This window comes from Camarhynchus parvulus, chromosome 8 (assembly GCF_901933205.1).
Source record: "Camarhynchus parvulus chromosome 8, STF_HiC, whole genome shotgun sequence".
Classification (NCBI taxonomy): domain Eukaryota; kingdom Metazoa; phylum Chordata; class Aves; order Passeriformes; family Thraupidae; genus Camarhynchus; species Camarhynchus parvulus.
Window position 1 is genome coordinate 6,557,283 of NC_044578.1, and position 26,185 is coordinate 6,583,467.

Sequence of the window (26,185 nt, forward strand, 5' to 3'; positions counted from 1 at the left end):
GTTCAACCAGAGCAACGCTCTGTGTCGGGAAGTAAACAAAAAAGAAACATTGCATGTTGAAAAGCACTAAGCAGATCATGCTAATGCTGCCAGCACAATGGCTGCCAGGATGTTATAGAAGTAGGTATGAAGATTTGCATTTTAATTCCTCATCTTCCCATGGTGCCTCTTCCCACAGAGCACACCCCCAAGTTGCCAGGAGAGCCTCTGAGGGGAGCTGACTCCTTTTTTGGAACCCTTTCCCTCCCAAGGCTGCTGCTCTCTGTGCTAAACATAACAGCACTGGTGATGCACTGAACAGCAGCGAAATTTCAGCTGCTCCCACCTACGGTGCGAGTAGACACACAACCTAGAAAACTAACCTATAAAAGCTGATTGTTCATCCCATCTTGTGCACCAGTGGATTCCTGGCTGCAGCAGCAAGGATGTGGATTAGGCCAAGGTGCATCTGCACCCATTCACACCTCCTCTAGTGACAGCGCAGACCTCTCCTTGTTGAGGCAGGATCTGCCATAGGAGGCTTCTATTGTGAAGGCACCTACCAACAGGTGCTACTTCACATGAAAAAGGATCCCTGCAAACTAAAATGTTTTTGGGGACCAGAGTTAATTAACTATTATCTAGAGCTGTGTGTCTCAAGTATAGCCCACTGCTGTTCCAGAACACCATGGTCAGTAAGCTGTGATGGACATGCAGAACCACCTCACCTTACAGTGTTCTTAAACAGGCTGAAATTAATGAGAGTTTGGTGAAGCTCAAATGGCAGAGTTAGAATTAGGAACCATCAGCTGGCTCAAGCCATTCAGACAAGTCTGTGTTAAATAAAAATGAGAATGAAGAGGAAAGCAAGGCCACCGCCTAAGCTCTCCTGCAAGAAGCTGCACAGTGCGTAACACAAATGCAGACTGGCAATGTTCAGACTTCTCCCCCAGATCTGTAGAGGCTGAGAGACAAGGGGCTTCTCAGCTGTTCTAGATCCAGTGTGCAGCCCTGAAAACCAAAGGCTTGCCCCTGAAGTTAAGCACTGCATCTGCTGCATTCCCTGTCTTAGCACTTGCAATACAAGCACCAAGGTTCTGCTGACCCCAAGCACAAGCTGACCCTTACCAAGGCAAAACCCACAACACAAAACGCTTACCTGTGATTTTGTCTCTCACGAGCTTGCAGGATTCGATTTCACCAATGCTCCCGAAGAGACTCCTGAACTCCTCCTGGGTCATGTTCTGGGGTAAATAGTTGACTATGAGGTTGGTTTTGCTGTCATCTGTAGCAGCCCCTGTCTGCATGGGGGAAGGGCAGTTTCTACTGTTGCTGGAGGGTCCATTGGTTGTATTGGAAGTAGGGCCATTCGACACCTGAGGCTCCATGGTGCTAATTATCTACAGCAAAATAAGAGAAAGGGGGAAAAAAAAACACCCTTAAGTTTCATAGATACAATAGCTATTTTTAAAGATACTCACAAACGAATGAGTAGGTAGCATTCATGGCCAATTTAGATACTTCAACAAAAAAACCCGGCTTGATTCCTCTGTTATTGTTGCAAAGTAGGTCATGCTAGTCTTTGGCTGTGAGCATATACTAAGATGCAGTTAAAAAAAACCCCTTTTTTTGTTAATGCGAAGCTGATTTCTGCTTTCATCACGCAGCCATTTTCACAAATGTAAATTTAAACCACATAAATTTAATTATAATTTAAGGTAATAATCATAATTAAAATTATAGTTCCATTAAATCAGATGAAGTAAGTGTATGGCTCTATATGAAAAGGTAAAATATTTTACCTATTTAATAACTGTATCACAGAGTGCAATGACAACAACATTAACCAGGCACAGTCAATCTGCACCATGTCGTCACTCAGCTTGCCTTCAATTAATAAACTTGGTGTCCCAAGACATACCATTGACTGGTTCCAGTGATGACCTACATTCTCCACCTATATTTTCCACTAACAAACTGACACCTCTTTAAATAATAAAGCCCTGGATTTGCAATCTTCACAGATACAAAGGTCTTCAGATATTTACTATAATCAAAGACGTTTAATCAAAGAAAGGCTTTATCAGGCACAGGTGAAGACTGCAATTATAACAAGCACATCTATCTTGAAACACAAATCTCCAGTTTTCACGGAAGAGCCTTAAACAGACCTTTCCAAAAAAACGACAAATAAGAATCCAGCTTAGCAAAGTGTGTTGCAGGATAGTAGCCCCATTGTCAGCAGTGTCACCCGTCATGTGAGCAAAGCTGCCTGCATGTTTATCTGCAGAACACAAGTTTTCATCCCAAAACTGCTCAGGCAGACAAAGGAAGCAGAAAAACCTGGGTACTTTGAGCTTTTTCTATATAATTTGCCTCTACTGTAGGTTCTAGCCAGTCTTCACTGTCCCCAGTGCTGCCAAGGGAAGGGACAGCTTAGCCTCAATTCTGGACAAATTAAAGCAATACAAATGGTGGCTTTTGCTGCCTGCTGCGAGGTTTGTGAAGTGCAGCTTCACTGGAATCGAAGATCATCCCTCAGATGGGCTCAGCTTCCCTCCACCAGACAGTCAGTGATGCAAACTGCTGCCCCAGGCAGGAGATTCCACTGCCCAGGGACAGTGACAAGCACGGGAGAACAGAGGGCTAAGGCACCACACACTCTGAACCTGGTATTCTGCCGATCCTGTAATTATTATAATTACTCAAGACTTAATTTGCTATCTTTTTTAAATCCAGGGAGGTACATATTGTGACAAATTAGGCCTGTAATTCAGGAGGATGGGGACACACACACCCCAAAAAAGGGGTGTCTATTCTAAAATTAACTGCATGAGGGTGGCTCAGCATCTAAATAGGTTGTATTCTGGTCATGTCTTTTTTTTTAATTGAAACGCTTCAGTGTTAGTTTAATGCCTCATTTAGGAAATAACCCTCTTTTTTATCAATGGAAATAAGTTTTGAATTACCATTATTTTTATTATCAATCCCAGGAATAGCTACTTGGTTTAACAGCTTTTAAATAAAAAGAAGCCTTGCCACATTGTGCTTAACAGAAATGCCTTAAAACCACACAGCAGAATCATTTTGAAAATAAACTGCACAAAAATAGTCACTTCTTGAAAGACATGGGCACATCCAAACCAGAATCCCCCTGCCAATTTTACCAGCCACGTGGCACCAAGTACTGCTGGCATCCTTGGCCAAGCTGTGCCAGCCCCGCACGCTCTTCCTTCAAGATTCCCCCTTCCACCCGGCATCGGCCATACTTCCTTCCCTTCTCCAAGCTAATTCCACCCATGTATTTTACTCACACGTACTACTCAAACGCTTCAGATGCTGCTAAATCTGTTTAGCTCGGGATTCCAGCTGGAAGATCATCCTTTGATCTCCGCACCTCCGCGACCCCACGGCTCCAAGCTCCGCCAGCAGCTGCTGCGGGGCCAGGGTTCGCACCCCAAGGCGGCCGCGCTCCCTCTCAGCACAGCCTGCTCCTACAGCCTGCACCTGCAGCCACCCGGCTGAAATTTGGGGGGAAAAAATCCCAGTTCCGACGCTAAGGCACAGTCAGAGGATGAGTGAAGCAGCTGACATGGTTAACGGCAGCTTCCCGCCCGCCTTTACATCACCGGGCCATATTTTTCCCAATGTAAAACCCCACAAGATAAGCTGCAGTTTTAGGGACTGATCGTGCCCCCCTAGAGCCAGCAGGGATACCACACCTCTGGTTTCAGTTTCAGCAGAAGCAGGACTTCAGCACAACACACCGAGGAAGGTACAGCATCTATTATTAGCAACAGACTCAAAAGCTATCTATAGTTCCCTGCGGTAGACAATAACCCTGCATCTTTTAAAATCTGAGAAAGAAAACAAAATTCCTAACTGGTTGGTGTCCTACTTAGGCATTTTGCAAAAGCTTTTTAGTTAAATTTTCAGCATTCATACTTTCCCCACCAAGCAAAGGAACAGAATTCAACCCAAGACATTTAACACATTCAGAACATTAAGAGTAAGCTGCTCGGTAAAAATCTGTTCCTGAGCAAGTACATTTCCTCATATACTTCAAAGGATCTTGGCATAAACTAATTTTGCACCAGGTGCCAGGTTTTCTTCCTAGTTACTCTCAACTCCAATTAGGTTTTCCTGATTTTTTAATAGTAGAACGGAAAACCAAGGCACTTATTTGCCCTTCGAATTATTGCCAAGTCATAGGTTACTGAAAATCCATTTGCTATACACATATTAAAAAAAAGAATGGATGGAGAGAAATGTTGAAGAATTATAAAAAGCATTTCTGATAAAGGACTTCAGATTTTAATTTTTTTTTACTGCAGAATTTTAAGTCTCCATTTACAGAGGGATTTCTGTGCACAAGCAGTTCTGTAGCAGAGCTTGTATTCGAAGCTCTCACAGGCACAAAGGAATAACACTTTAGGTGTGCATACCGACTCCTGCCATGAGTAGAAACTCACATTATAAATGGTAACCAAAAGGGAAGCCCTGGCTCTCCTTCCCAGACATTTGGTCCTGTCCCCGACATGCCTGAAGCTCAAACCCCGGGCAGAGTTCAGCGCGCATGCACTGGGATGTTTATTGTCAAGCACTGGTTTTAATATTAAGTAGCTGTTGATTCCACATCAGTCAGCACATTACATAAGAGGAATATTATTTATTCAAATAGATTTCAACATGACAGTTGCTATATGTTTTTTTTCCTCTATCCACAACACTAAGATTTAAATTTTTAATTCAATACCTGTATCACAATATGAATATTTTTAAAATCAATACTCCAGTTTCTAGGGCACACAGTTAACTTACTGTATTTTAATTACTGGTAATAACTTTTTTTAAATACAGAAAAGTATTGGGCTGCAATTAAATTCTACCAAAATATCAAAGAAAGCTCTAAGTCTGCCTAACTCATCAAGAGCTTATCTGGATATAGGCAAAGCAAATGATGAAAATTCAAGAGTGACTTAACACCTATGTTAATTTTTTAAAAACAAAATACACTGTTATCCCTGAAGGTATTCTTAAAGCTCCATAAGCAAGTAAGTTTAGCAGTATCTGTGCTCTGAGCAACATCTCTTTTTGTAGACCTTTTCTGACCCAATTTAGGCAGTTACTACCGGTCCTGAAATATTACAGTGCAAATGTCATGTGTGATGACATTCACATGCTACTGGTATAAAGAAGCATTTTATTTTTTGGGGGCAATAACTTGCCAAACTCCCAATACTGCATTATGATACTCTATATATAAGGTAATAGCATCTTTGATGAATAAACTGCAGTTATTGCTAGTAGACATTTGATCATTTAGCCACCAATAATCTGAATATTCTAACGCTGACAAATACTATCTGTGATAGAATTTCAACACTGATTTTGTAAGTTACATGTTTCAAATTGTGCATGTATTTCATCAGACTGCTGTTTTTAAAAAAATGGTCATTTCCTGGTGTACTACTTTTCTCACTATGGTAACATATCAGCAAAGTATGAGGTATTTTAGTTTGACAGATTTCACAAATAAATGCTTTGGGGAAGACAACATAAGCTTTGCCAGTGTTTTGCAAAACACTGCTTACCAAAAGGCTTGGTATAAACCTCTCCCACAGAGTATCTGCCACAAATACCCATTAGAGCTACTCCTACATTACTAATGTTTCAGAAATACTTCCATCACATCTTCATTGTTTTTTCAATAATTCAACTAATTTCAATTTATTCCTGCTAAAATATTAGCTCCAACAATAATGCAAAAAATACCTGTATGTATAAACAGAACTATTACAATTACCAACTATTACAAGCTGGAGTAACTGACACTAATCTTCACTTATTACAGTAATGTGTGACATCCATCTACCATTACAAAGCACAGTTAATGAATCATTTGGAAAACTACCCACAGACTAAGACAGCCTTATCTCCCTATTGCATGCATAAGCAATAGCCAATGGCTCGGTAAATGTAAATACACATTTTTTATATTTACAAAATTTCTTCTCAGCAGTCTAAAAGAAGGGTTGCATGTTGAACTGAGGCTTTCACATATGTACAGCAAAAGGAGCTTGCATTCAGCGAATAGTCAGCATCCATTCCTGCTATCTGAATTAGGTATACTCCACTGACCATAGTCCACAATAAACAGAAATTAATTTGGGATGTATTAAAAAAAAAACCCACAAAAAATCTTAAGAATAAGTGTTATTTATAGGCACTAAAGAGAAGTGTTTCTAAACACACCAGAAACAATCTTCTCCTAAAATCAAAATCTGAAAAAAATTCTAAACCCCAGAAAATTCATGCAGACATATCCATTTTGAGGACTCAGAAGTCAAAAAAGTTAGCTATGAATAATGAACTGTTCACAGCACCTAAATGCCAAGAAAAAAGATCATGGCAAATTACACCTCATGAAGAATTCATGAGGTCTAATTTTATATTATTTCTAAGTGTTCATTAATGAACAAACTCAGAACATTTTCCCATAAAAAAGAGTTTAGATAAATAATGCAAAGCTCTTACTTTATCTAAAAAAGCTCTTTAATTAGCATTGCAAGTTGTTTGCTTTTACAAGTGAAAACAAATGGTGCCATGGCAGAGGTCCCACAGCCATCTCATGAAAAACGATGACAAAAGAAGAAACAAACAAAACCTCTCAAAGAAAATAAATGTAGATTCACAAAGGTTTCCCTCATACAATGAGGAACAGGCTTTAACTCCCTGCATATCTGCTCTTTTGAATGGAAGTCAGCACAGTACAAGTCTGTTCCCCTAGAACTTTTCTGCAGGTGAGAAAAACCCCATTTACAGGGGCTGCCTGACCAGTCCATGCACAGCCTTGCCATCTGCTGAGCCATGAATAGCCATGCCAAAGCCAGGAGGTTGATCCATGGGCATCACACACAAACACATCCAGGACCCTCAGCCCTGCTCCAGCCCAGGAACCCCAGCCCAGTTTAAAATGCACCAAACTGCTACTTGCTCCATGGGGATTTAGCACATTTTTGCAGAATGAGGCACTGGATCACAGAATGTTCAGGACACATCATGCCACCTTCCCATCAGAGTGTTAAAGGAAAAGAACATAAAGTGATTTTAAGCCTTCCTTGGTTCAAAACCACAACTGCAGCCAGAGCAAGAAGCAGGTGCACCTGGACCACACATGGGCTTCTTTCTAAAGTGACCTCAGGAGCAGCAAATGATGCTCTGTGTGCAGCTCCAGTACAGATTCTCTTAACTGTAACAACTGTCAAATTTCACTGTCAATTATATTTTTATTAAAGGTTACACACTGCACAACTAGACTTTGCTATTATTTACCTAATAAATACATCATGAACACGAAATAAAGGAGGAAAATGAAGCTTTTTAGTCTATCTGCCTGGAGGCAAATCCAATACCCCAGAAACAAACCATTATCTAACCCTCCGTATTTTGACATGTTCCCCACTCACACACACTTCTACATGCTACATCTTTACCTTCCTTGGAGTGAAAGTCACATTTAATAGTTTAAATATAGAAACAGCTGAAAGTCTTAGCTCAGAAAACTGGCAATCTCTGGTTCTCATGGCACAGATACAGCCGTCTTAACTTGCTTTCAGAGTGTGCTGCACTCCGGTTGAAATGGCGTTCAAACATTTTCAGCAAATTCAGTTATGGGTGCCACAGTAATTGTACAGAGCACAAAAGTGATCCAAATGGAGACGACAACAAATGCGTTCATTTTAAGATGCAAGCCTCAGTTCAAATAAAGAAGAAAATTATTTTCTTTAATAGCTAAATTTATCCTGAACCAGTCCATTATAGGCTTTTGCATGAATATGCTAAACCAAAATATTCTGTCCTCAATCTGCAGTGAAATGAATGCAAAGTTTACTGGCAATATTTCTTGTTATCACAGCAGTGCCTGAAGGACACAACCCATGGCAGCACCAAATTGTGCTGTACAAATGGGCAGTAAGGCAGGGACTGCTGCTCTATCAACACAATGACAAAAAGCAGGCAAAACCTGGTACTTTTTATTCCAGATTTCACAGAAGTGAAATAAAAAAAGTCAAACCAGATGAAAGTATCTAGGCGAACTGCTGAAGTTACACAGGAAGCTGTGACAGCTTTGTAATGCTCCATCCTACCCTCAAACCTGGCTCACTGATAAGGTACGACTCCTAATAACCTTTTCAAAAAGAAAACCAGCGTAATAATGATGCACCAAACTACAGGGTTTTTTGAGAGTTTCAGATGTCTTCTGTTCCCACAAAGTATATGGGTTCTGCAGTTTTGTATTTGATTTTAAGAACAAAAGGGAGTGAGTAGGGAGCAGAAAGCATACACCAAAAAAAGTTGCAACTATTTCAACATCAATAGCTACTAGTTGAGCAGTAGGGGAAAACACACTTGGAACTACACATCTGATAACTACACTAAAGATAGGAACAAAAGCACCATATCACATACTTTGCATAATCTCTTACTCTTCCTGCAGGTACTCTGGGGGTAAGAAATTGGAGGAGGAGAACTACAATTATCATTCATACAGCTCAGCGCTCTGCAAAGCTCAGAGGAAACACACAGGACTGGGGAGCAGGTGCACAGACAAGCACTCCATGCACAGCAGTTTCTGGGAAGCATGGCACACTTATAAGGACAACAACGTTTGTCCAGAAGCAGAATATAATTCTATGTTGTGTATTAGCTCAGCTCACAAAATGTGAGATGCTTTACGGACTTCTACTGAGCTTTACCTTCAACTATTTCCAGCTTTTTCTTTGCCTCTTGCAAAGATTATCAGCAACTATGCCTGTTGGAAACATCAGGGGTGTTTGGCTCTATTCCTCAGTGTTCTCCCAGTATCTTATTGAAGTCCACAGCGATAACACTTGGGAGATGGTAGGGAATAAAGTGGTGTAATAGGTGATGGGCACAGAAGTTTCCTTCTGTCCCTGGATCAGGGTTGTCTTTTCCATTAAGACAAACTGATTTTTTGGAATGCCAGCCAGTTATCCCCTACTTTATTTAGAATGGTTTCACCAGAGTTTATGATAATTTCTACCATTAAACAAAATTCAGATAGGAAGACATGGGAAAACACAACCTTGACTTCACAGCATTCAAACACCACTCTGGAACACAGCTCTGGAGAAAGGCATTGCCAAAAACACCAGGAGAGGAAAATGGATGTGTCCTGTCTATTAGATGGGGGACCCAACCAGCTCAGGTTACAAACCCTTCCAACCACTTGGATCCACAGACTGCAACAGAGGCTGGTGGCAGGGATGTGTCCTAATTCTGTCCTGGGACAGGCCACCAGCAGCTCCCTACCCACCCGCGTCTCCGGGGGTCACCTGCCGCCTCTGCTCAAAGGGCTGCACTATTTTTGGACTGAAATAAAGACAACACGGTCAGGCTTTCACTTCTGAAGGAACATCTATTTCTTCTTCAATCGCACTTCTACTTCTGCCAAATTCATACAAGGCAACCCTGTGCCTAAAATTTTACAAGGGCCTTATTTTAGTAATTTCATCATTCCAAATTGCTTCTTATTGCCTCCTGTCTTTTCACTGAGGCTACTCTTTGCTCTCTCAAGATGCATATGAAGGCTAAAGGAATCAAAATTAAAGAAATCAACTCTCAGCAAAAAGAGCTCGTTGATTGATACTCCAAGCCAAAATTTGATGAAACCATCTTCTTTCTCCATGGGCTGCAGATATTAGATACCACAAAGGCAAGAGGTCTCCCAGTGACTGCATTATCCCTCTTGGAAAAAAAAGAGACTGTGGCTAATAGAAACGATGTCTGAAATCAGTATTAACAGGGTAATAAAAAAACAGATATACCACCAAAAACATTAAGGACATGAGGAAAACTCAAAATACTGTAGAGGGTCTCTCAAAAGCCTACATATTAGACAGTAAGAACATGGTAGAGATCAACACTTAAGACAGATTCTCAGTCTAAAGGACATGCAGCCTAAAAATACACTGAAATGAAAGCAAAGGAAATTGAGAGTCTTTTTATATTTCTGGTTACTTTCTGAATTTTATTTTTAGCTCAGTTTTGTTTCCTAATCACTACTTACTTGTTTGGTTTACTGACTCTATTACTGAGTTATATATTGCTAATCTGTAACTGAATTCTATTACTGACTTGGGAATATGTATGTGGCACTGTGTACTGACGCACAGATTCCCACGGGGACGTACACGTTCATGAAAGAAGCAGACAGCTGCAAGTCTTCAGCTGCTGTAGACCTGTCACAATTCCACTTTATGCTTTTTTCCCTTTAAGAAAATAATCTAGAATCATTTGCAACCCCAGAGTTTAGTAAGTGAAACCTGTGTTATGAGCCATACTGAAACCTAAAAACATCTACTTACCAGAAGGCAAAGCAAAGCAAGGACAGTGCAGGCTCTCCATGAAGCCTAGGAACATCCAACCCCCCATTGCTGTTATTTCTACTGAAGTTCTAGAAACAAAAAGCTACAATTTTCAGAAGCACTTAAGCAATTTAATATTCATTAAAGCTCACTGCAATAGGTTTTCAGCTCTTAAGCCATAAGCTCTTCTGAAAATGTTGCCCATATATTTTTCATGCAAAGCCAGGCTTATATTAGGCAGGAATGGATGGCTTAGTGAAACACACAACCCAACCAAGATGTTTTAAGGCTCTATCCTCAACAGGATGTTAATGAAGACACACTGCTAAATGCAATTAGGAAACACTAATCAACATGTGTACATCTCAACTGCTGGCAACAGCATCTCTATGGATACTGCAGCTTGCAGGTCTAAGCGACACAGACCCCAAAATAGAAACTATGATGTTCAGCTAAGTCCTATCTCCATCATTAGAAATGTTTGCCTGCTGCAAGCTATCAGTATTTCTCTTAAAACTTAATCAGATTAAAAATAAAAAATAAATTTACTTCTTTACCACAATTCACCTGCTAGTCTACAGTTCTGTATCACACTAACACTGCTCATGGAAATAACCTTCTCATAAAACATAAGCATTCTTACTTCTGTAACATACCTATGGTAGATAAAGTTACAAAGAATTACTGAAAATAATATGCCATCACCATCCTAAAGGTAGTGAGCAGATAATAGAAATTGTAAGTTTGAGAAGGTTCTGGGAGCAAAATAATCAGAAATCACCTTTGAGAGAACAGAGGTAGCTGTTTACTCAGATGGTCTCACAAAACTACCTACAAAATGGCTTAAGTGAGCATAAGTTTTAAAGTACTGCATGGGATAAATATCTCAGTAATGCTTAAATTCAAACAATCTCATGCATGACAGCATCTATGCTAAACTCAAAGACTTATGAGAGATTAGGAATATATTCTTCATCAATAAAGGACAAAATATCAAGTACATATCTGTCACATGTCAGGCTAACAGATCCTTATGTTCTATCCTAGACAAACTATTAATCTCTGTACTACAGAAGAGAAGCATGCCACAGGCCAAACCAAACACCTTCCTTTAATAAATGAAAGTGAACAAACATACCCTGAACAGCAAGAAATTAAAAATGTACCAAAACTCCTCTTAAAAAGCTGAGCAGACCTTATGGATACCAATCTCCTGGTTGAAACAATTCTGCTGAAGAACCCAATGGGAGCCCCACCAAGCCCAGTTCCTGTTCAGGTGCTTGGGGACGGGGGGAACACAGACCACCCCAGCTGTCCTGACTCCACGCCACACAAATGACATTTCACTTAGATGTCAAAAGGTAACTGGAAATACAACATCCACTATTAGAGATCAGCAGGGGGAAATGTCCTAAGAGCCTAAACACACATGAACTAATGCTTGAGTATTAAAAAAGTCAAAGGAACCAAGTTACTGTCCTCTATTGGCTATGCTTTCCTTACAGCACACAGAGACCACAGGCAGGCGCTTTAAACCTGGAGCTGGATCCACTTCCATCCATTTCACCTCAAACAGGCTGGTCACAGAAGTCACACTATCACTATTAAAACTACCACATCACCTAAGCACCCCGGCCATGGAGGCACTCACAGCCCAAGTGTCCTGGTCCAGCCTGGTGCTGAAATGCTGGAGAAAATGGCTCATCCAGCAGCCGCATCAGCTACGTATGGCTGCAAAGCTCCTTGATCACCTCAGAGAACATCACACAAGTAATATTCTCCTTTGCACTTAGCAAAGACTAACGATGGAAATTAAACTCAATTTCTATCTGAGCATTTACATTTGCGAGCACTTCTTTCAGTAGTTGGGTGATGACAAGCACAGACAATAAAAAAAGGATTCTAAAAATACACTACTCTTTTTCCCTGGATTAGTATGTCTACAGTTAAATATAAACTGTGCTCTATAAATTATCAAACACAATGTCAAATTCTGAAGTGCTCTCCGGAATCTCTCACAGAGCACACGAAATACAGAATGATAATTCTGTCCTGGCCCAGTTAGGCTAAAGAACAATATGCTACTGTGCTGGATCACAGAGTTAGCTCCTATCAACGGCCACACTAAAAATGGCCACAGCCACCGCCGTAGCTGCGCACTGAATTTTTCAGGACCCTCCGCATCAAGCAAAGAGTTTAATTCCCTGAACAGCTGCTCTCACAGGAAGGGAATCGACAGCAACATTGTCACAGTATAGCTGGCACAGGCATATTAGGAAGAATTTCCAGCATTCATGCTTTCTGCTAAAATCAACTTCCCCCTACTCATCTACTGCCAGTAACTTCATTTGGAACAAAGATATATTAGAACTATTTTTATTTAAGAAGCATTTATTTACATACATTATTACTTCTATGGAGTCGTGACTGTGCCTTCTGCTTTACAGAAATAACATCTTTGCCCACAAGATCTTCTGCACATAGTAAAGGAAAAAGTCACCGACCACCATTAAAAGATTAAGAAGGACCAAGAGAAGATTAATACAAGTACTGCAATTAACAGTCACATTTATAAACCCTTCAAGCAAGCAAAAAAGCCAAATACCGCAAATACCTCTGATCCCCAAAGCAGAAAGTGTTAACACTCCACCACAGTGTAGTGACTTAAATATGGGTTATTTCATGCCGTTGAGTCATGAATTTCACGTTATCTAACATTAAACTGCTGCTGACTACGGGCATCTATGTATCAGCTGAAGGGGACTGAAAAAAGGCCCGGCCTCCCCTCCAGATTAGCATTCAAGTCTTTAAAAAGGCTTGTTAGTATTTTGCCCATGTAGTTTTTTTATGACCCTCTCTAATCAGAACTACTAGAACCAGGTTGACTTCCACACACACCAAGCGCTTCATAGACATCAAGATTCTTTTAATTAATCCATGTATTAACCAAAAAAGTCCTCACTGTCAAACCCTCCAATGAACTTCAGTCTAGCAATAATAATTCTCAAACTCACAAACATCAGTTTTGCTGTTAAGAACAGTAGGGAAACAAGGATTCTAGCAACTGTCCTGACCAGCAGTAGCAGAAATTCCATGTCCTTGCTGGGCAATTAGACATAACATTACAAGAGGAGGCAGTTCTTCAATTATAAATTGTGAGTAAATTGTTGTCTTTGCTACTTTTCTAGAATGCAACCCTGAGAGATTCTTAAAAAAGGAAGCAAGAAGGACATGCGTCCTTCATCCCTCATGTCTCTACAAAGGCTTTTCAACAGCACTCAGCCTGGGAGAAAATACTTGGAAGTGCTCAGGAAACCACTCAGCCTCTCCAAAGGGGAGTGCATGCAACTACAGGCCAACAGGTAGGACCGGGGCACAGTTACCTGCTCCAGCAGCAACCTTTAGGGGCCTCTACATGGAGATCAGGTGGGACCTTCTCACCAAGCGTCCCTCAGGAAGCGAAAACCAGGGGAAGCGGTTTGGGTTTCCGTGCGCGGCTCGGCGAGCGCCACCAGGTGCGCGGCAGAGCAGCTGGAGCTGAAGGGCTGGCGCTACTGGAAAGGCTCCAGTGGCGCTGCTGCCCTCTGCCAACACCAACATCACTTACGTGGGCACGGACGCATTACGTGAGGAACCTTCTCGAAGCACTGCAAGCGAGAGCCACCTCCCATAGTCACGGGCGTCTGCTTTGAAACAAACACACGTTATCGCGCCACCTTCAGCTCCAAGCGTCCCCAGTGCTCCAAAGACACCAAATGTCACCGCCCTGACGCCGAAAACACGCAGGCGCATGTCTCCAGACTGGGAAGACTACCAGCAGCAACGTATATGGAATTTTATAGCAATTAGAGAAGTTTAAAATTAAAATAATAAATGAAAGCTTATTTTTCCCCCAGAATTCAAGGACGAATAATTTCCCATCACAACAGCATTGCTGACGCAACTGCGCGTGCCTTAGCAACGAAGGCGTACTACAGCATTTTCTATACATCATGCCTCTAAATATTGTCAAAGCCAGGTTTGTACCTTACACTGTGCAACTAAATCTCACTTCCAGAGAGGACACACAGAGGTTTAGCTATCCTTCGTTTTAAATATTTTCTTAATATTCTGTCTTTTCTCCCCATTTAATTAACAATTCCTAACTGGTTCTCAGCATTTCCTGACTTATACAGATTTTCTTAGCCATTGAGATGAAAGTCCTCATGTAAGGCACTGCCAAGGATAGAACAATAGGTAAGACGGACTCTCCACTTCCTCCCTACTTTTTGGGGCTCTAAATAAGCAATAATGCATCAGGAGCTTCATCAGGGCACACAGATTTTCACTACAGAAAATAAAGCTCAACCTAATATTGCTGAGCTAATTCTTAATGAATTCATGCAAGCAATGTAAATGCTACAAATAAGACAATGTTAGACAGTTCCAAGAATTAACTGCATTCTTACTATAATCTCATCTGAGAGTATGTAATTTCCAACACTGATGTTCCAATGCTATTGCAAACTCTGAATATTTAAATGAGTAAACAACAAACAAAAGGTCTCATCTTCAGTGCCCCAAGCTATCATCCAAAACTAGTTATAATTAAAGGTGTGAACAACGGAGTAACAAACCTGCAAAGTCAAGGTTCTGAGAAATTAATGGGCATCACACCACTGCACCAGTTCAAATTTATCACTCATTATCTCCCTGACTAGCACAGTGCTGTTTCACATATTAGTGCCTCCTTCTTTCCTGCAAGCCTTTCCTGCCTTTTCTAGATGGCTAATTTTACACAATTACTGCCTCTGACACACTGAGACCTTTTCTCCCCCCTTTCTTCTTCTTGCTGTAAAGCTAGTGACCTACAAAAGCCCCTTGCACCTAAAATATTCCAGTATTTAAAAAAAAATAAAGACTGATCATTTGAGGGGAAAAGCAAGCAAGGAGTCTCTAAGTATCTGTTTCTCCAACATCTTCCCCTTACATTATCTCAAATGGTTAAACATACCCAAAGGCTAAGGCAAGGCACAGGTACCCTTTAAACATGTTTTATTAGGATTTAATCTATCAATCATACTTGTTGAATTGCAACACTGCCCTCCTCTTCACAAAGTTTCTTAGAAAATTAAAAATGTGTCTTCTTTTAAAGTTGCTCCAAGTCCTACACCGCTGGTAACTGGACATTTACAGAAACAGTTGAGAAGTGTTACATTACACAAATGTCCTTTCCCTCTTCATGCAAATCCCAGCGTTTTCCTTAACAGCCATTCAATTGGGAAAGGAAGATACACATGCACAAACACACACACAAATACACACGTACCCATCTCTTCCTCCACCCTACACAGAAAGGAAAAGATCAAGAGAAGAAGAGTGCAAGGGGGAGGGGTGACTTTCCATCACAGATTAGTGAATTTTGCAAAATCTGGCCTATCCCTTACAGAGGTACCATGCTTTTTAACATCACCTCACTTACAATAAAACTGTTTGTGCCCACTTCTCCCCCAAAACCCCAATGACATTGAAAAAATACTGCATTGCAGTATTTGCCAGTGCATCGGAGTGTATCCAGTTAGCTGTCCCACAGACAAACAAATGTACATTTTAATGTGTCCAGGCATGTAAATGAGGTGTCCAGAGGACACAGATTGCCAAAACGGACAAGTGGATTTGTCAAGTTATCTGCATCTCTCTCACCATAATATTCTTTGTCCATTTCTTGCCTGGGCTGCTTGCTGAAATTATTTCCAAAGTCCAAGCTCCCAAAGAAGACACCAAATTCCCCTGCCAGAATACGGGACGCAATCATACCTTATTTCTTCTGAAAAACCTCAGGGTGCAGAGTGGCTCTAGGTTATGTACCAACAGTATGACAATTACTCACAGAAAATAACCTGCATTTAATTAGTACACTCCCAGCATACCAAATAGGAAGGCTGAGGAAAAAAAAAACATTCCCTGTGAGTTAGAAGATATTATTTAAAAAAAATTAATCCATTAAATATATGTAAGATTAATGCAACTAGATTTTCTTTCAATAGAGTCACAATATTTAACAGGACCAAATAAAGATGATGAAGACTATTTCAAACCCATACAAATGGGATTTTTAAGTATACCCCTTCCAGCTCATTGTAACCATCCTTTGTCACAACAGCTCAGGCTCACTTTGAGAAAGCTCAAAAAGGTAAAATTAATAAAGAAGAAGAAAGCAAAGGAGGCAACCAAGCCAGTCACCAGTGGAGAGGCATCCCTGTATCTAACATGGGAACTTGATTAGCAGAGTACATGAGGACAGGATTTTAAACTGATGGCTGGTATTCACACTGCATCAATATCCAATTGTAAGATTGCCTCCTTTCTGACTAGTACACCAAGACAACAGTTTTTAAAACAAGAAAGATGTCACATCTAAGGACAACTACGTTTTCTGTATCTTTTTGTCTCAACAGAAAGGTTTTACATTTTCATCATTTAGTATTACTAGCAATCTTAATTCTATTTCACTAACTTAACAGCTATTTTTTCTATAGGAAGATTTACAATGCAATCTTTTACATGCAGAAAGAAAATGTCACTATGTACATGCAGGCTGTATTCATTAATATAATCTTAAAACAAAGAAAAGGGGAAGATCAGGGCAGGAACACGTGCACCGTAAAACAAGGATTGCATTATTTTTAAATCTTTGTAGAAACACGAAATTGAACAGAAAATGAAAATGTAACTACTAGCTGATGACTCTTAAAACAAACAATGCAGCTGTGTATAATAAAAGGCACCCTTATTTATTGTCATGACTAAGTTAACAAATTTAGAACACAGTATCTCTGTTTTGGACAGAAGAAAAATTATTTTACTCTCACGTACAACTACAATGCATGTCAGAATGCATCTCTGCACATGCACAGACTGTAAAATACGGAATTTTACACACGCACACACCCCCTCAAGATTTTTTTTTCTCTCCCTCTACATTGTAAAGCAGTGCAGTTTCCAGAGGGCCATTCAATCACTTTTCCACAGAAAGGACCACAGCAGAAGCAATACTTAAAACAAATTAAAAAGGGTATTTAATTTTTTAAATTCCTACTTCAACCAAGCACTACTATCCCTGCTTGAATTCGCATTCAAAGTAACCCTGCACCAGAGAAAGGAATAAAGTAAAAATATCTGCAAATCCGAAGACAGAAAGAAAGGCGTGTTCTATATTCCTGCTTTGCTTCTTATGCCTCCTGATGTGTGACAGATGAACATTTTCTGGGCAACCACATTTTTATATCTTTTACGCTACTGTCTATCACTTACTAGTCTACTACGCTTTTTTAACACTTCTAGCACCACCAGCTATTTCCCATTATTGTTTGCCACTACAATTAAGAGACCATGATGATTAACAAAATATTCAGCCATGGTTTAAAAAGTAGAGTTGCCACAAGGAGCCCGACACTGGAAGTGGATATTGCTCCAGCAGATATAGAACAGACTGTGGCTAAAGGCGGGGCCGGAGACGAAGAGAAGAATAATTTCTGTATTTTTGTCAATTCCTCTCAGTGCCTAAACCCTAAAATATGGTGAACTCCCCTGAACCGATTATTCTGCCATATAACCATCTGATTTCGTAAAAATACCAATATCACTTAACACAAAATCACTGCTTAGGGTAAATTCATTCTACCTACTGTTCTCATAGGGACATTTGCTGGAAAATTCTAAGAAATGATTTGCAGAAGCTATCAGCTGTGGGAGTTCACTATTATACCTCTGTCAACTTCATTCAATATAATTTCCATTTTTTTTTATACTGCCTCACAGGATTCCTTGCAATTTTTTGCACGTACAATTTCACAGCAGGGAGGGGGAAGGAAAAAAAAAAGATAACCCTCTTTTGCAAAGGAGAAAGAACAGATGCTTAAAACCAGATTTCTAGAAATCACTGTAAGCCTGAGCCAGAAATGTAATTAACACCTATTTATAAAGAATAATTAAAGTTGTGACTGCCACAAAGAAGAGCAGAGATAATCGAGGTAGCCCCTGCTTCTTTTTTTTTTAGGTTTTTTTTTTTTACACTGTTTGCAGTATTCCCACATGATTGCCACCTGCTCCCCCACTCAGCTTCCCCTATGCTCGTTTCCCCGGCAACCTTTCATTGGCTTTTCCTCCCAGCTATCGCTTTCAGTTCGGCTGCTCAGTCTAATCTTATTTGTTTTACACCCATCAAAACAAGCAGCTAGACAAAGACAATCCTGTAAGAATGGGAAAAGACCGTCGCTTTGTTTCCCCGGTTATAATAAATATCCGCGGCAAAAGTCTGCAAAACGTTAAATTAGGGGGGAAAGGGGGGGTCCCCGCGCCCCCGATCCCGGGGCTGGCAGGAGGGCCGGGTATTGTGCGGGCGGCCCCAGCCCCCACCCGGGTCGCCCCGCTCGGCGCAGCCCCGGTGCCCGCAGTTGTGTGTCTGATCATGCCATTTTGCACAATCTGTAAGGAAAAGCACAAAAGAGGGGACCGAGATGAGCACGTCCGGGCTCCTCCGCCAGGAGAATACGGGCTAAAAATAGAAATACTATTTTTCACATAAATGGCTTTGACTTCTCCCGGCATTTAAAAAAGCACAAAACAACACGGCTCTCTCCCCCAACCCCCCAACCCCAGCCCCCACCCCGACACAAAAAACACACACCCTTGCTTCCATCCATCCATCCATCCATCCACCCCATACATCCATCCTCGACAGCACCGGCTCCATGGGAAACGCGATACCTGGATTTTTAGAGGCGATTATTAGGTTTGTATTTAAGGCTGGTGTAATAGGAACGGAGATTAAAAGGCATCATCGGCCGCCCGCTCCGCCAGGCACACGCGGTACCATGACACCGTGACTGTCAGCAGAGACCATCCGCGCTCAACTGAAACGCAACGTTCAATGGAAACGCTGTGGAGTGCCATCGCAGCTAGGCACGGTAAATGGATGTACAGATACATATGCACACGCACACATATCCCACCAAAAAAAAAAGAAAATAAACAAGGCTCTCTAATTTTATTTTATGACTCACGATCCGCCGCCCTGAACAAAAGAAATTCGTGAGGCACACGAGAAACGAGACAAAACCCCATGAGCAGGCTCTCCCCGTTCACTTACCATTTTCAAGCCATTCCACTCCATCTGTGATCACAAAGATGGACCCTTACAGCCCCTCACAGAGTCAAAAGCAAAAAGAGCGTTATGTAAAAGCTGACATTCCTTCTTACAGCGCTGCTGCCCAACGATGCAACAAAATCGACATATACTAGGCACTGCAACACATACAAGCCTCCTCCTCTTTTTATGAGGTCACGACAGGAAACTCTTTGAAATACAATATGCAGCATTTACTGAAGCTCATATAAATCACCCTCTTTTAAAATTACCATACCTATTGCGCAGTCCACCAAAAACAAAATTACCAATCTCGAGGCTTTTTTTTTTTAAACATCCCCCCCAAGGATTTTGCTCTGCATTTGTATCGCCAAAATGTCAATGTGGAAATTAACTCTCCCCCACCCTTAAAAAAAAAAAAAGCCTCTTCTTCCTTTTGCATTTCAGTTAGCCACATACCAGCCTTGCATTAGAAATGAGCTTTTCTCTTTATTCTGAGAGAAATCGCAATTACCTTAAAATGACAAAGTACATCCTTTATTAAAGGATACGCAGACATTAAATATGAAAGACAGAGAGCGAGAGAGAGGGGGAAAGAGAAAGGGAGGGGGGAAAGGGAGAGATCATGTACAAACAGATCAGTAGCAGAAAACTAAATTCATGGGAAAACACAGACTGAGAATGATGCAGAATCGGGGAAAACCTGTATGTTAGCTTCTATATCTACCTCTATATAAACCCGCTACGATCAGATTTTAAAACTACTAATACCTACCATAACCATTCTTAATGGCAAATATTGGGTGTCTTGAAAGGCTTCAACTCTTCTAACGGTTTTGCTAAGGTTTCAGGGAATTATTTTATTATTATTATTCTCTTTTTTTTTGAAGAGCCACAAAGCACACTGCTAGACGTTTGTGCAGCGAGAAATTATTATCGATAATAAAAAATAATAATAGCGGCAGCGATAATAATAATAATAAATAATAAATAATAATAGCTAAGTATATTATCTCGTTGTCTCAGTGTGGTGCTGCGGCGGGAGGGCGGCGGCGCCGGCGGCGGGCGGAGCGCGGAGCGGCGCGGGGCGGGACGCGCGGAGCGGAGCGCGCGGAGCGGCGCGGGCCCTGCTGCGACTGGCGGCCGCCGTCGCCCCTTTACCGCCATTTATGGGACCATCTGTCAGCGGCGTCGCGCGCTGATTGGCCGAGCGCGCCGCGCGCGCGGGGGGGGGCGGCAGGGGGGAGGGAGGGTGTGTGTGTGGTGTGTGTGGGGGGGGAGGCGTTGCGACATCAGGTGCTATTGAAATTAGCCGCTGCCAGATTGACAATGTTAATGATGCGGTGACCTCTACAACAACAGAGACCAGATTTCTGAACTGCTGCTTGTGTCTAGTAATTAAGGCCCGGTTGAAGAAACAACACGCAGCCCCGTATTTTTTTTTTTTTTTTTTTTTTTTTTTTTTTTTGGTTCCCCCTGTTCCCACCCCTGGGCCCGGCGGTGCCATACCTCGGCCATGCTCCAGTGCCTACATCTCCTTACCTCCTGCGCGCCCCGCTCCCAGGTCCGGCGTATTTTAACCACCTTATCTTTTTCGACAGTTGCTTTCCGGAGAAATGCATATTTAATGATCTGCCTCTAGGCTTAAAGGCACAACAAAAGCACTTTGACGTGCATTTAAAGCTGCATTTATTTTCAGGTACTATTGATTTTAATAATCAACCCATCTCTCCTTCCTTCCTTCCGCCCGGTGAGGTTTTTCAAAATACGTATTTTTAAAGGAGTGGATTTGATGTTGCTGCCACTTGACAATGTCTAAGGCACAGCAGACACCTCTTTATCGGGCGCTCCCCCCGAACGACAGTAGTATTTCAGAATTATTTTGCCACCTCGCTTCATTATTCTTCAGCTCGACAGGAAATAAAACAACAGCGAACTTTGGGCATTTAAAAGAATTTTCTTTTCCAGCCTTCGAGAAACGTGCTTAACTTAACAATGCACACTCATTAATCCTCTGCTCGCTGCCACTGACAAACTAACAAAACTTCACTTCCAGCAGCAATATTTTACCCCCTTCCGACCACGGCAAGTTCTGTAAGAATTCTCACAAGTTAGGAAGCATTCATTTCTTTTTCTTGACTCGAGAGGTATTTTCCTAAAGCATGCTCTGTACTAAGTAACAAGGCATAGCACTCTGTAATTACAGCAAACCTTGAATTTACATTTATCTCAACTAAAGCAACCGAGTATTACCTTACTGATACACATAGGATCGTTTCGTTTTACCATCCACAGATTCATTTCAACAACTAAATACTTAAAAAAAAATCAGTACCATTGAAAGCATTTTTAAATATAAGAGCTGAAAACCGAGAAAGCTAGGACGGGCCACATTATAAGCTCACTTAGCTCTTTCCTAGAGAAAGAAAACCTGACTACAAACCACCAAAACCATTTTCAAAACACATAAATCAAATCATTGTTCTACCAGTTTCATCTTTTAAAAAGTATAAATATTCCCTCCACACTACTAAGCTGGGGACTGACATTCAGCACATTTTAAATTTCTTTAAACCATAGATATGCTCAAACACACACAGACTAAACACACCAATAGAACGTATGAAATGTAGTAAAGCTCATAAAATCCAGCTATACACAAACCAAGCAAGGAGAAAAATCACATTTAAAAAACATCATACAATCTATTTGTGGAATGAGCACTGAATTCAATTAAAATATGAACAATGTGGAAGGCTGCAGCGGATTTCTCTCACCACGCATCTCTCTGAGCACATTTGTAGCTTAGTAAAAACTAACATAGATTAAAGGAGCCTGTAAGACACATTTCCTAACTGAAATTTACGTGACCCATTAGACTGAACACACAGACATCAAAATGCTACAACAGTAGTCTATTACCACAGATTCCTGTGCACACATACATCAAATATTAAAGTTAGATCTGTAATGCATATTTTTTACTTAAGGTCTCTTCAGGGGTTAATAACACCAGAGAAGGCACCCAGAAATTATTTTTAAGTCTTTTCAACTTCAGCCTACTTTGTTACTATAAATTCGTTGTGCATATCAAGATTCAGCCATTTTTCTGAAACAATAATCGCACGCTGCTCCTCTCAAAAATTAGCTAATCTTATCCATCTATAAATCCAGGTACTCTGCACACTGACCGCTTTCCCAAAAAGCACCCCACACACGCAGCCCTTCCGAGAAACATTAAAACAAATGCTCAAACATCCTCAGAGGCCTCTCTCTGGAAAGACAAAGGCAGAATCCTATTGTTGAAAAAGTCAACCTTATTCTCGTGTTTCCAATAGTACCATTTATCTTTCAGGGAAAGGGACTGACCACCGCATCACGGTGGTGACATTTGTAAAGCATCAGATTCTCTATACAGTCTCTCCAGCATCAGCCAGCAAGCCCCTGAGCAAAGCATATTTTTAGTGCAATCTTCCATCCCCACAAAAAGAAACTTGTCTTAAACAGCTAATCCAGTATCAAAATGAAATCACAGGGTTGTTTCCCAGCCCCCCCCTCCCTCTCCTTACCATAAATGAGCAGTTTCTTGACTCATTAATGACAGTTTCCCTTAAAAGAAGTGATCTCATATCACTGAGCCCCTCTCCACCACGCATACATCCCAAAGGTTGCGGGTATCTTAGCATCAGTAGCCGCTAGCAAGCTCTCTCATACAGAGCCCAGATGGACTATACCAGAAGCCAATTCAGCGTTAATAACTACCTACTCTGTGCAGTTTAGAAGCCTTACGTGGCATAATGTCCTAGGCAACAGCAGTCGATTGAAACCGCAAATAAAAGACAACCCAATTCTCCAAAAGCATCAAAAGGAAAAAAATAATAAATTGAAGAATGATTGTTTTAAAAAAAATCTCTTACTTGCATAAGATTAAACTGAATCCTTCACCAACATATGAAAAAGGAGAAAAAACAGATGCTGCCCAGAAAAAGTGACAAAATATTACCTCATTATTTAACAAAGCAGCATTAAGCGTCCTGCTGATTTCAAACATCTTGCCACAGATTTTGGTTAAGAGAAACAGAAAGAATCCTTTGCAAGCCCTCTGTCTGCAAAGGGTTCTTCAATTTTCTTGCGCACAACAGAACAGTCAATATGTTATTTCCCTAGAGTTCGCACATTAAAACATCTAGTCAGTGAGCTGAATTTTCCCCTTATCACACTGTAGACTCCTGTTATATGTACTGCTCTCTTTGCAAGATTAGCCTGCCCCAAACATGGCTGTTGTTTAAACTATTCTTTAAAGTAACAGTTCACTCCATAACCACCAGGTGGGCAGTGTACACAGATCCAAGTAACCATCTTAAAGATTTTTCTTGGAATAGCTTCTGGTTGTGATATACAACGTAAATCCCCCCTACACTTATCAAGCAGGAGGAAAAAAAATTGTCACCGTTTTATGCCCTTTCCTCCCCAGCAGCAAGCCCATGAACAAAACCCTAAAATCACTTAGCTATTAACACAGATTTTTTTTTTTAAAGGGACCTTAAAATTTATACAGGAGCTTTTCATTCAGCAAAAGTGGTAAAATCCAATCAGTTTTGAGAACAACGTATAATTAAAAGGGAAAGCACACCCAACTAACTGATCTGTACTACAGAAGAACAAAAAAACCAGCATTACGTTCACAAGAAGGCTCTTTCATGGAAAGCCAAAATTCTGCATGTAAATAATTCTGCTAGAAAATATGAACTATACCTTCAAGCAAATTGAAGACAACTTGATAAGATACTGCTATGACTTACTGTGGCTTAAATTCATTTACTAAACCAGTGTCGCACGCATCAGAGCACAAGACTGAAATACGTGGAAAGGATCCAGTGTTCAATAGCACCTAAGTCTCCCAAGGTATCAAACTGTCCCTATTCCATCATGTCTGCAAGCTATTTAAGTATTTTTTTCTCCACTTTATTTAAGGTCAAATACCTCAAGAAATACTTCCATTACTATAAAAAATACCAATTCACTCAACGCTCTACAGCAACACCCAGAGGCATGAATGAGATTGGGATCTTTGTGTTAGGTGCTGTACAAACACATTTGAAAAGTCATTTCATACCGAAGGATTTACAAACAACATTTACAAGACTGAAAGCACAAAGCAGAGGTGTGAGAAAGAACAATAAAAGAGCATCACAAAATGTCTTTACCAGCTGGGAGGAATTGCTGGAGGAACCAGGGCATCTCTGGCAACTACCTGTGCTAAGGCAGAACCCAAGAGGTTATTTGCTGAGGTTAAAGAATAAATGCATTAGATGGACAAGGGCTTCTTTAGATTTACCACCTACAAAGCACCATCACCTATTTCCTTTCATTTATAGCAATCCATGCTGAGTAAGTATATGCAGAGTAGTGATTTTCTTTGCTGGCCTTTAACTAATATTAAAGTGATGCAGTAATGACTTAACCTTCTTGAATATGTATTGAGTTTCAAGTCATCCCTTTTTATATGAGAAAGGTTATTTGCATCGATTTCTGTTTGCATGAAATAAGCTTATTTTCTCATTCACCATATGCCTTGAACACTAATTAAAAGTGTCACTTTCTTCTAATGTAAAAACGTAATCACTTAGTAAATAAGTATTCTTGGCTTTTTGGTCTTTGTGATAATCTATTTAAGGACTTTTTATTTCCACGTAACTTCAGTGCTTTGATTACCACACACCCCACTCATGTAAAGAGAGGTGTCTTACAAATGCACATTTTTGTTGGATTTTTTTTTTTAAAGAAAAAAAAAACTATCTAGAATTACATCTTTAAGGACCCATATTACCCCGAGGCAAATCCATCCAATCAATATGAAACCATTCACATGCCACCATCTGCCAAGCTGTAGAGCAATGTGGCTGGAACAGACCTCTTATAAAGCAGCAGTGGTCTCATTTTCAGTCTATTAGGGAAGCACCAGAGCTCTCATGTGCAAGGACACAACACTCCAAGTCAGACGTCCTCACACCACTGTCTCCCTGCACTGCTGCAGAACTCCTATAATTTTTGCTGCTTGAGTTTTCACACTAATCATGAAAGCAAGAGGGAGGAGAAAATGATCAGTAACAGTCCTATTCCACTGCAGCACAAAATAAAGAACTCAATTTAATTCTATCCTAATATGATTATAGCAAACCATTTAAATGCTGCTGCCTGTGAACTACAACCTGGCATTTTCCATCACCTCATTTTCTACTCTTCTGGAGAACTAAGCATTTATCTCTGGAACAGTTTTACTCTTTTTCAAGACATTCCTCTCATAAAATTAACATTTAATTCTTATCAAAGAGTTATTTTGTTGTTTGACAGATGGGAGGGTGCAGGTGGATGAAGAACCAAGGAGAGGCACGTGTGAGCAAGAGATGGATCTCATGTACAAAATGATTTAATAAAGATAACAGGCAGGGAAAGGACATTACACAACACAAGCACCCGGGTTTGTCCTATGCAGTAATTCAAGAACCCCTGTGGAAACAGCCTCCAGTTCAAGATACCACATCAACACTGTCTTCAGCAACACTGAGCTCACACAGTGTTTTCATCAAAAGACCTCATAATAATTTAAAATATCCTCCACCACCTATAACCCCATGCAAATGCACTGCATGACTAACTAAAAAAGTGCACTAGGAGAAAACAGGAA

At 40.7% G+C, this 26,185-nt stretch overlaps 1 protein-coding gene across 6 annotated transcripts in view; it reads right to left on the reverse strand.

Moving 5' to 3' along the window:
* The window catches only part of ELAVL4 (ELAV like RNA binding protein 4), a 64,785-nt gene extending 41,065 nt beyond the window's left edge, over positions 1 to 23,720 (reverse strand). The window contains exons 1-2 of one of the 6 annotated variants that reach the window (XM_030952961.1): positions 23,501 to 23,720; positions 1,139 to 1,379 (exon numbers count right to left, since the gene is read on the reverse strand). In XM_030952961.1, the coding sequence (XP_030808821.1) occupies positions 1,139 to 1,379; positions 23,501 to 23,548 (289 nt within the window). In that variant the 5' untranslated portion in view covers positions 23,549 to 23,720. Of the gene's footprint in view, positions 1 to 1,138; positions 1,380 to 19,118; positions 19,325 to 19,500; positions 19,786 to 20,272; positions 20,565 to 23,066; positions 23,215 to 23,500 lie in introns of those variants that run through there. The other 5 variants (XM_030952959.1, XM_030952960.1, XM_030952963.1 and 2 more) reach the window with 5 other exon arrangements.
* Between the last annotated feature and the right edge of the window lie 2,465 nt (positions 23,721 to 26,185).